The sequence below is a fragment of the Phodopus roborovskii genome, unplaced genomic scaffold (assembly GCF_943737965.1).
Source record: "Phodopus roborovskii unplaced genomic scaffold, PHOROB, whole genome shotgun sequence".
NCBI classification, from domain to species: Eukaryota; Metazoa; Chordata; class Mammalia; order Rodentia; family Cricetidae; genus Phodopus; species Phodopus roborovskii.
Window position 1 is genome coordinate 18,601,445 of NW_026126514.1, and position 11,831 is coordinate 18,613,275.

The 11,831-nt window shown below is 39.9% G+C and overlaps 1 protein-coding gene across 1 annotated transcript; it reads left to right on the forward strand.

The window, feature by feature from the left end:
* Positions 1 to 1,342: 1,342 nt before the first annotated feature.
* Tmx1 (thioredoxin related transmembrane protein 1) lies at positions 1,343 to 10,233 on the forward strand. The gene is made up of 8 exons (XM_051195960.1): positions 1,343 to 1,555; positions 3,983 to 4,098; positions 4,537 to 4,582; positions 5,963 to 6,091; positions 7,296 to 7,341; positions 7,427 to 7,528; positions 7,640 to 7,706; positions 9,336 to 10,233. The coding sequence occupies exons 1-8, from the start codon at positions 1,404 to 1,406 to the stop codon at positions 9,512 to 9,514; spliced, it is 837 nt and encodes a 278-aa protein (XP_051051917.1). The 5' UTR covers positions 1,343 to 1,403; the 3' UTR covers positions 9,515 to 10,233.
* The last annotated feature ends 1,598 nt before the right edge of the window (positions 10,234 to 11,831 follow it).

The window sequence follows — 11,831 nt, forward strand, 5'->3', positions numbered from 1 at the left end:
GTGATAGCCGATAACCCACATACAAAGGGACAAAGAGCAGGCAGCAGGAGCTACCTATGAGAAGGCCGGGATTTAATAAAGCCTTCCATTACAAACGAGAGAGAGGAAATACAGGTAATCGCGCTTAAAGAGTTAAAATAAGTTAATCACAAAAGACAACATAATGCATGATTCAAATGAGGTAAGTGATTCAATTTGTAAAGCTGCCAAGACAGAGAGTAGGTGAGGTTTGCCTGGGGTCTGGGTAAGAAGTGAGTGATGGGCAGAAAAGGCTGGTTATGGATACGGGGTTTCTTTTAAGAGTGGTGACTGTGCTCTAAATTCGGCTGTGGTGATGGTTACATATCTGTGAATATACTACGAACTACTTACTGTACAGTGTATCTTAAATGAAAATGGTACGGTGTGTGAATTGTAGTGTTTAAAAAATGAACACTATGAATTCCAGAAAAAAAGACAATGGTCTATGTCAAAACCCTAACAATGGAATGAAGAGATGGATTTCGGACCAATCCAACAGGTGGTTGCTAAGTTAGAAGGGTTAATTTGGTTTGATTATATCGAATTGAATAGCATTTGCTTAAGAGCTTGTATGGCAAGCAGCAGCACATTTCGGTCATAGAGACAGATCATTGCCCTACATCTTACTAAGTCGACGTGAAAAAACAAAAAACAACAACAACAATAACAAAAAATGTGCTCAAAGGAACAAACCTAATCTGAGATGGATGGTCCAGTCACACTACCACATTGAAGCTATGTTGTTTAAAATGCTGCCATGATGGAGGGTAAGTAGCTGCTGCCTAGCTAGAACCATCTATTCCACCCACTGCATACCAGGAAACCCGAAGCTGCTGCAGCCATCTTGGCTTCTTCCGCGAACGACTACCTTTCTTCTAATGAGACCCCCTACACACACACACCCTCGGCATCACCCCGAAACTGGCTAGTACATGGGGTAGTGGGTCACTAGAACATTGCAGGAGCAGTATGACCGGCATTCGTTCTAATTGGTGATTTTATATATATATATATATGGGAAGTTCCAGAGAAAACTGTCATGGTGACCCTCCCAGCCAGTGGTGAGCACGACGTGGCCATTCAGCCCCATAACACCATGCTGATCCCTCCGCTCGCCCCATCTTGCGCTTTCCCGAGGGCCACAAGCCGCAGTCTCCGCTTTAGTCCTGCGCACTAGCACAGACGCACTTCCCTCTTTTCCCCGCACCTCCCGCCGGGATCAGGGCCCGAGCATGCGCACTGCGTCGCTGGGGGGGCTCGCGCGCTTCGCAGGCTCTCCGTGCGCATGAGCGGAGCGGCCGCCAGAGCGGAAGTGGAGCTGCGGCGGGGAGGCGGGGCTGGCGGGCAGGCGGGCGCGCGCGGAGGCAGTGCGAGCGGCTGACATGGCGCACTTGGGGCGTCTCCTGGTTCCCCTGGCAGCCCTGGTCCTGTTGCTCTGGGCGGTCCCTGGGGCCCACGGGCGGCGGAGCAACGTGCGCGTCCTCACCGATGAGAACTGGACCTCGTTGCTGGAAGGAGAGTGGATGATAGAATTGTAAGTGCCAGGGGCTGGTTTGGGTGTCCGGCGGTGGCCGCGGCCGCGCCCCTCCCTCGAGCGTGCACCTGACTAGCCTAGCCCACCATCCTCCGGCAGGCTCGGAGTCCCAGCCTTTGCCACCCCCAGCTCCAGGCTCGTTTCGTACCCGGGAGTATTAGTTGTCTGTCTAAGCGTGCACCCGCGCTTCGTCGTTGCTAGGCACTGTGGCGCGATTAAAGGATTACGTGCCACATCGAATTCTCTAGAACAGCCTGGCGGGTTTGAGGGTGGGAGTGGGTGGAGTGCAGGTCTTGACTAGTTCCGTAGACTATTTTAGTGATGTTTTATAGACATTAGACTTCAAATCTCCAAATTTTACGGAAGATGATATTGAAAAGAATCTCGCTTTAAAGCTGTCACTATAAATCCTTGTATTTATCTGTTTGTAATGTTTGAATTTGGAGCTCTTTTATTTTTTATTTTGTGGGTTAGTTTTTTTTATTGTAAATGCAGAATAAATTGAAATGTATTTTAAAGTCTTTATTTCCTATTTTCCCCTCCTTGCCTGCATTCATTCCGTTTTGGTCCGAATTTCATTTTTCTATGGGCGTGCGCTTTTGCAGTTTAGAGATTGGCTTGAATTGTGACTACTAGGCCTTTGTAAAGTATTGCGTATGCTCTAGTGTGATTATTAATAGGCCAGTTCATCATTTATTAGTCGAACAAAATCACGTGTCTCGTGTGATGCTTCTATTTCATTAATGTCCGTTTTGCTGCTGTAGGATATAAACTACCTCTGGCCTTTGTTTTAGATGATAAATTGATGGTATGGTTAATCAATTGATAGCGACATTGTCGATACTGACAAAAGCACCATTGTCGGATATTAACCGTTTATTGAGCACCACTAAGTATATTTACATACCTTTTGTAATTAATCTACATGTTCTGTAGAGCAGTTACACCACCCCACCCCACCCCCGCCCCTTTTACAGAAAAATAGATTGGTCTGTTCAGATGTTGCTCTTAGTGGCTTTGTTGGACCTCGAGTAAATATGCAGGCACTATTGTAAGCAGCCCTTTAGCAAGATTCTGGTGCGTTCCTATATTGTGATTATATTTAGGGTTGCTCGTTAAGAGAAAGGTGTTTAAAAAAAAAGAAAAGAAAAAGTAGACGTGAACATCCTGGGTAGATCAGTAACACCTGAGGCACAGAACAAAAGGACAGGTCTAGAACAGTTTTGGTTTTTTTTTTGGGGGGGGGGGGGTAGTGGAGGGTAAGCTAGGGAAAACATTCAGTGAACCTAATTGAAGTGAATTTTCAGGAGAGGAACTATAAACAATGGTGGTTGTTTTGAGTCATTGTCATGAATAACTTAAATTGTGCCCATTAGCAGTTTGTTAATGCAGTAGTTACACATATATAAAATACATACTCAAGTATTACAGAGAGATACCTTTAAACTTTTTGTCTCACTGTAAATATAATATCCAGAAAAGGTGGGAAGGGGAGCAAATCTAGCTTAATATTGAGTATTGATCTGAAATTTCAGTATTTGGTGCTTCCCTTTCTCCTTGGCTAAAATTTGGGAATTTAAAGAAGCCTTTTAAAAGCATTAAAAAACAACACACTTAAAAAGAAGGATCCAGGCAGTGGTCATAACTGTCTATATTTAATAGTGAATTACTTTCAGCTTTATTATAGAGATGCTTTCATTGTAATTTTACTGGTAAAGAATTTGGCTTTTTTTATGTAACACTAACTGGTTTGTCTTGTTTTACATGCCTGTCTTAGGAGCTTGATTTTCCTAAAACAGTTTTTGAAATTACAGAAGTATTTTCCTAAGTGTAGTAAAATTCTTCCCAAGTCTGTAAGATGAAGCAGATTACGATATTCAGTGAAGTGGAAAATAAAATTCTGAGGAAAAACTTGGACCTGGAAAGATAGTTTCAGAGAAGTGATTAGAGTTCTGGTGCCCTTGGCCACTGACTTTGTAAGCTCAGGGTCTTTGGACTCAGGCTGACATGTTTCTGACCTATAGAGTTTTGTCTGCACTGCTTAGTGTTTGTGTGAAGGTTGGGTTTGGAGTGATATTTGTACATAAGAACCACAGGTCCCCAGCTTAGTTTATTACGAAAAATTTGCCTACCTGGGGTAATCCTTCCCAGTGGATTATGTACATGGTTGCAATTTGCACAGCCCAGGTACTTCCATTTTTCCAGTACTATTTATCCAATACTTTGTTGACCCTGATTGTAAAATTACTGAATTTAGTGACCTTAAAAAAATAAATATGTAAAAGTCTTGAACTTTCTGGTTGGGATAAGCCACCCATATGGATCATTTCCTGCGTTATAGGTTTAAACATTCTTCAGAAATTATGCTTCAATGTTCTTCACAGTAATGTCATTAACTTTTCCATCTTGACTGTATGTATCTTACAGCTACGCTCCCTGGTGCCCAGCTTGTCAGAACCTTCAGCCAGAATGGGAGAGTTTTGCCGAATGGGGTGAAGATCTTGAGGTTAAAGTTGCAAAAGTAGACGTCACAGAGCAGACAGGTACTGTAAGTCTGTCTGGCTAGTACTGTTTCTTTGCATTTCTAGTATTCACAGGGTGATACCATTCTCATTCTGGCAACAACATAATTATCTTTGTTCTTGAATAACAGATGCATTTTTGTTTGAAACCTTCTTAAGATGGTTTTTTTCCTTGGCTGGTCACAGCTAGTCAGTCACACTAGGTACAAGTAATTCCTCAGGTACTTAACTGTTCACAAATAACCAGTATTAAGGCTTCACAAACCTTTCAATTGACTTATGTACATTGATGCATCTTCAAAGTTGCTGTAACGACTAATTCACATGTTCATTATTGATTACAAAGCTCACCTTTAGGTGTTTTCTTGTTCTTATTAGTATTTAAATAATTTAGAGTCATCTCTTCAGTAAGCAAATGTCCCTAACAAGAATCTGTTGTGTTTTCTTTGTCATTTGTAGGACTGAGTGGACGGTTTATCATAACTGCCCTTCCTTCTATTTATCAGTAAGTATTTGGAGGTTCTTGGTCATGGAGAGGAATGCATCATTAGTGTAATGAGAGCAGTAGGCCTCTGACTTTGATTACATTTGAAGAGCTTAGGTAATCTCATTATATCCAGCAAGGACTTCTGAGAGCTGGATTTGGTTTTAATGGTACCCTACATCTTACAGACAGACAGTAAATAACTGATACGTAAAACATTCCCTGTTCTCAGAAGTTTGTAATTGCTTTGGAAAGTGATATTCTCATCAAATGGTGTGGTCAGTCCTCTTCAATATAGCCAGTAACTATGAGCCCAGAGTCTTAATGATTCCTGAAGAAGTGTGTAGGAAACTGTGATAGAGAGAAGCCACAGTTGGCCAGAGCAGTTCCTGGAGAACATGGGGGTTAAATGAAAATTTGGAAGTAGCATTTTCAAGAATGCAGGGTAAGTGTTCTTTTCTGAGAAGTCTCAAACAGGAGGAATATGGTCTGCTAAAATGACTATTGTTACACTGACTGGTTGTGTGAGTTGGAATGAACAAGTCTTGGCTCTGCACCTTTAACTTTTTCCCAAACTAATCTGCAGAGAGACAATCTGTAGTCTGTTTACTTGACTTGTACCTCGCTCGGTGTGATTAGCTGGTGGCTAAATACCAGGAAATACTTCTTTTCCTCATTTAAAGTTATATTAACAAACTAAATCTTCCCTTTTTCCTCAGTCCTTTTTTTTTTTAACTTTAAAAAAAAAAATCTATCCCTACTTTGTATATAAAAATCAATGAGATTGACAAACTCTCATCCAAATTAACTAAAAGACAGATAGAAGGCCCGAATTAATAAAATTAGAGATGAAAAGTCTCTTTACCTTGATGTAAGGTAGGACACTATTGACACTTAAAGATGTGGGAGATGAGAGGATTCTCATGTTCTAGAATGCTAGATGTTGAGAATATGAGGGTAGCCGGAGAAAAGGGTGGAGACTTGACCCGTTACAACTGCTATCAGCTGCCTACAGCAACTTCAAGTAGAATGCTGAGATGATTAAATTAGAATCCAGGAACTAGAGAACTACCTCAGAATTGTAACTGTAAAGTTTAAAAAAACTTGATCTTGTATATCAGGCACTATTCCAGGAACTTCCTATAGTAATCCCTTTAACATGTGTATTAGATGTAAGGCTTAAAGGGGATTTTCTCCTTGCAGTGTTTCAGTTTTTTTATTTGAAAGAATAAAGTCTTAAAACATGTTTTTATATGTTTGGGGCTATGATGCCATCAGTGTGTAACATGTTTTGGTGTTTTGCTAGTGTTTTTGAAGGTTAGGACTGAATAACCTTCAAAATGAGGAAATGGTAAAACAGTTATTTCTCACTGCCAGTTAATATTTAGTTCTGGTCTTTAGTTGTAAAGATGGTGAGTTTAGGCGTTACCTGGGACCAAGGACCAAGAAGGACTTCATAAACTTCGTAAGTGAGAAGGAATGGAAGAATGTTGAACCTGTGTCATCATGGTTTGGCCCAAGTTCTGTTCTGTAAGTATGAGGACTTCCTTACTTCAGAAGTAATTGCACTTTATGTGAGTAAAGCATGATGCATAAACCCTCTTATGGTTTATTCAGATATATGTTTACTATGACCTTTAAAACAGATACCTTTGTTCTTGTGAGTTGAGATTAGGTGTTTTGTAGGATCACATTGAATGTCCCTTTCAGAGAATTTCAGCTTTCTTTTGGTTGTAGCTATCCTTTAGAAACTGAATGGCTTAATGGGTAAGGCTGTTGCTTGATGGTAATTTTAATGGGAGTGAGAGTGCTCATCCACGTACTTCATTGTTAATATGAAGTGACTAGGTGATTATCCCTGATAACGTGTGTGAATGATGTGTCTAATCAGTGAGTAATGTTGTGAGCGTATACATTGCTAGATTTAGTACATTCATCATAGCAGTTAGGATTGAAAATGGCAGGCATGCTTCTGGCTACGATGAGGAAACTTGGCAGTCTGAGCTTTGCTAAGGCTATCCTGGCACTGTCTGGGTGTGGTTAAATTACTCCTACCCTTACCCACATTTGCCATCAGAAGATGGGGATTTGGAATACTAACTGTAAGAGCACAGTGCTGCAGTGCTTTCTGGGAATAAGAGAAGAAATCAGCCCTTGTGCTGTTTGGAAGAAGTGCATTCTTCCCTTTTGTATCTAATCATCCTTCAGCCATCAGAACTTGCCCACTGGGCAGCAGTGGCTGTTACAGAACCTGGAAATACTGGTGCAGATTTCTTAGTGCAGACTACAGTGAGGCTTTACAGTTCACTTTTGTTTTGGACAAGGTCTTCCTGTAGAGCCCAGGCTGGACTCCAGCTTGCTTCTCCTGCCCCTGCCTCCCGGGTGCTGAAATTACAAGTGTGAACCACCACACCTACTTGCCTTTTAAAAATCACAAGCAACATGAGAGTGCTTTTCTGTTTGAGCTTCAGAAGCATCTTGAGAATCTCATGATTTACTCATCAAGCTCATCCAAAGCACTTGCATTTAACAGTGTGAAAGTAGTTTTTACTTAACATGATGGCTTGGTGATTATGTCTTACATTGTTATTTATATCTCATTAAAGGCTCTTGGTTGACTAATAGCAGCAAGAAAGTCTGTCATGTTGGATAAATAGAGAGTAGGAGATACAGTGTATAGACATAGGCAAGGCTGTATGTCTTTGTTCAACTTTTCAATTCTCTTGTCTTTTAGGATGACTACGATGTCAGCACTTTTTCAGCTCTCTGTATACATCAGGGTATGGTTTAAGCTTTTACTTTCTTAACCATTTGTAACTCTTGTTTTTAATGAGCATGATTTTAGATTACATCTCTTTATTTCAGACTAGTCACAGCTATTTCGTTCACGACCTTGGTTTACCAGCGTGGGGCTCATACTTGGTTTTTGCATTCGCCACTGTGCTTTCAGGACTGATGTTGGGACTTGTAAGTACTCCATTTCTAGAGTACTAAGAAAAATACTTGAAAACATGAATAGTATTGTTAATACTAGTTGTATTGCATGTCGTACATTTAGATTTCTGCTTATTTTTCCAGTTTATGATATTTGTGGCAGATTGCTTTTGTCCTTCAAAAAGGCGCAAACCACAGCAACAACCTCCAAGTAAGTCGGTGTGTGCACCTGCGTGTGTGGCACTGGGACCGGACTCTCCTGGCTGCATGCATGCTAGGCGAGCACACACTGAGCTGCACCCACTGCACAACCTAACCATTTGGTGCTTTTCATTTCTGTAAATGTGGAATGGTGATCCTTGTCAGCTGTGTTTGCATATAGGGAAGGGAAGAGATGCATATTTCATATAAAATGATAGCTCTCCATCTAACATTGTTATAATCCAGAGAAACCTAATATTCATGTAGCTTGTAGATACTTCATAGCAGTGGGCTAATCAGTTTATTTGAAAATTTTACTATATCCATGGATCCATTTTTTAAAAACTTAAGTATTTTCCACTTTTGACATCATTCATTAGGGTCGTGGCCACATTTGAAGATTTCTTTGTATATAGCTAATTTTCTTTCTTTTTTCCTGGTACAATAGTAGGAAAAACTGACTAAGGGTTAATTGGTGTTGGTAGTGGCCTATGCTACAAAATTAGTTTACATAATTAGAGACATTTATTGCTTCCTACTTACAATTTTTTGCCACTTTTAAACGAGAAAGTCTGAATTGTTCAGTTCACTTTACTTGCTGTGAACTGAATTCTGCCCAGTTAGTGTAAGGTGAATGAACATCCAAGGCTGTGGCTCATGACTCTAGAGCTGAAGAAATTCTGGGGCATTCCACTGTGAAAAGCTCGCTTCTTGACACTTGCTGTTTTAGACACATAATTTTACTTGCAATTGACTATGTTTTATATCTACAAAGTTGTATAATGCTGAACGGCCAGCAGTATTGCTCTTTTTTAAGTAGTACTGTCCCCATTAGGTGTGAGGCCCAACAGATGTCACCAGCATTGCTACTCTTTGAGGGGACAGAAACATTCTGGGTAGGGAAACTGCTGTTATAAGCTATACTGCCCACTGAAGTCCCATGGGCATTTCATGGGCAAGGTTCAGTACCGAGTGTGAAGAGGTATGCCAGGTTGTCATCACCGAGTTTCCTCACAGCTTACTGTGCTGGGTAACCCTCCCTGCAACGGTGAGTTGCCTATGATTGGAGCAGTCTAGGGTCACTGAGTACAGTGAAACCCTTTGGCCTCAGCTCTAGCTTCCATGTCTGTCTCTAGAACACAATGTACTTTGAACTTAATTAGCGTCTAGCCCTCAAAAAGTAGACATGGGTGTGTGGGATTGCCAAATTTTATTGTTTGTAATTATACCTCAGTAAATTACATAGGCAAGGGTGGGGAAATAGATCCCAGTTTTGAGAAAATATCTGGGCAAGAGTGCAGCTTTTATAAATTTGGATTTTTGTTTCCCTAGGCGCTGAAACAGGAAGGTTTAGTATATTTACAGACTGAAAAATTAACATCTGGTTGTTACAAGATGGCCTGTTTAATGCAGTATATTTTATCACAGCCTTTATGTTAATTGCATTGACACTAATTCATTAATTTTGGGTTAGTTTATGAACACATAGGTAATTAGAATTCATTTGGTAAATGAATCTTGTTATAATATTTGCTTTATTTTGGGGGGAATCTAAACATGGCTTATGAATCTTTGTATCTTGAATTTTTTCCTAAAGCAAATTTAGTCCATTAACAAAAGCACATTTCTGATCTTTAAGAAAAACCCTCACCAGAATTTTCTCAACCTCTGAAAAAAGTGGAGGAGGAACAAGAGGCTGATGAAGAAGATGTTTCAGAAGAGGAAATCGAAAATAAAGAGGAAACAAGCAAAGACACTCCTCAGAGTGCCATAAGACAGCGCTGTGTGGGCCCATCATTGGCCACAGAGAAATCCTAATTTTTACAGATGTCTTAATATTATGGTTTTGACAAAACAGAAGATTGCTATCATTTCTCTGTTTTAAAGTGAACTGTGATTTGCTTGTACATACAGTCTAGGTTGTCATTAGGTTGGACAGTTCATTCAGAAAATAAAGCAGTTAGGTGTAACAGTTTGAAATATGTTTTAAGAATATTATGATGTTTTAAAGTTGTTTAATTTCAGAAGATCCTGGTGCCAAGCAGTAAGATTTGTGTTTATATTTAATGATCTATTCATGTAAGATTCAAAACTGCCTTTCCCACGATTTGCATTACTGGGGTATTTAAGAAAATTACTTTAGAGAGAGATAGTTCTCATTTCACATCATTTTTCTCAGTTTCACTGTGTGAAAAAAGGAACATATTTCCCATAACTGGGAACGTTGCCCATTGTTTCAAGATGTGTACTTCATTGATAATGCTGCGCTTATCCATAGCTTCATCATAGGTTTTGGACTATACAGCTAACAGAACTACCTTCTTTGTAGCTTTCATTTCTATACATCACATCTAGGATATGCTGCTCACTTCAAAGTTTTTATAAGTTTGTGGTATTGTGTTAATTCCTAAGGTTGGTGGCCTGCTTTGGTCCTCTTGTTGACTATATGAATTTTTTTTTTTTTTTGCCATGGGTTATATTTTTAAGTTCAATAAAATTAACAGTATCACTGTTGTGTTTACTGTGGGTAAACAGTACTTTCCTATTATTTTATGTTGACATTTACTGGGGGAAATCATCAAATTGGACTGTTTACTTGAAATTGTACAAATTTGGCTATACATTCCAGATTTTAAATTATTATTCTTGAGTGGTCTCAAGGTTTTCTTTTCTTTTCTCTTTTTAATGGGAAGGTGAAAATTGCTGATTTTTAAAGTTTGATGTGGAAAAGCTTTGGTATTTTATATTTTGGAAACTCAAAGCTTAATTTGATGTAAAATGAAGTCTGCATTCTATTTGAGAAACATCTTGTACTATGTGTTTTTAGCATATCTGTCCTCTACAGATTCTTGATGGATTTTATAGTCAGTATATTGCTTTGTGTTTGAAAATCGTAACATTGTTGTGTTTTAAAGACAAAGTTTGTATTGTATGTTTGTATCTGCTTGTCCTGTGCATCTCACAAGTGGAAATCAGCAAGATGGACTACATCAGCTTCATCTTACAGCAAGGGAAGGGTGTTAGGGGGGTGGGTGTTGGTGTCTGCAAGGGGAAAGCAGACCACATGACTCTGGGAATGAGTCACCCAGCCTTTATGGAATAGTGGTTTCTATGGCGCTCCTTCCCCTTACGTGCTCTGTGAATTCCTTAGACTTGCCATGCTGTGATGTGCGACAGCTTCCTTTTAGGCCTCTCCTTTATAATACTAAATGTTCTGCTGTCAGTTTGAATATGTAGTTTGTGGTGGCTTAGAAAAACTTTCTAAGCACAAAATAAATGTTTCTAAGCACTTCAATAATGTTGGAGAGAAGTATGATTTCTATTGATTTCTTTTCAGACAATCTCACGTGTCCCAGGCTGACCAAGAGTGGCAGAATGAATGGTCCTCCTGCCCCTACAGCTGGGTAGTAGAGTTACAGGAGTGCACTGTTTCCAGTGCCGCCCTGCATGCCAGACGAGCATCCCACCAGCTGAGCTCAGTCTCTAGCCCAGCAGTGAATAGTGATTGCTCGGCTCATGTTTGAAAAGTATGCTTAACCACTTGCCACTCAGCCGTGTTCCAGGTTGGGTGGACACGTCACTCCATGTGACCCAGAAGGCTCAGTTTTTAATCACTTCAGGAGAATAATACTCTATAATCAAACACTGTTTTTAGTGTTTCTCTTGTATCTTTGACATTGTTGGGTTTTTAATTAGAAAATGCTTTATTATAGAAAATCAAAATCCTAAATTAAGGTGTTGGTGTTCTTATAAGCAAATCTAAGCAATCTCTAAGACTTACAGTAGACACCTGTAGAATTTTGGTTTGATACCAGCAGTGTACAGAACTACATGAATGGTTCTAGAGTGAATATTGTGCACGTAATCTGCTAGAGAATTCTTGCCTGTCATATCTGTACCTCCACCAAAGTGCTGTAAAATTGGTCTCTACTGAAACCTACAGTGTTAATGACGACTGGAAGAAAAGGCTCTTTGGTCTATCTAACAGCTACCTGCCCGTGCACAGCATACCTGTTGGAGCTTTGCTAAGATTTTTCTTCTATCATTTTAGTCCTGTGGCTACTGTGTAGCACAAACAAGCATGCATCTTCCAAGAGAACAGTTTTGGGGTTGCAGTAGAAGTAGGTAGAATGTT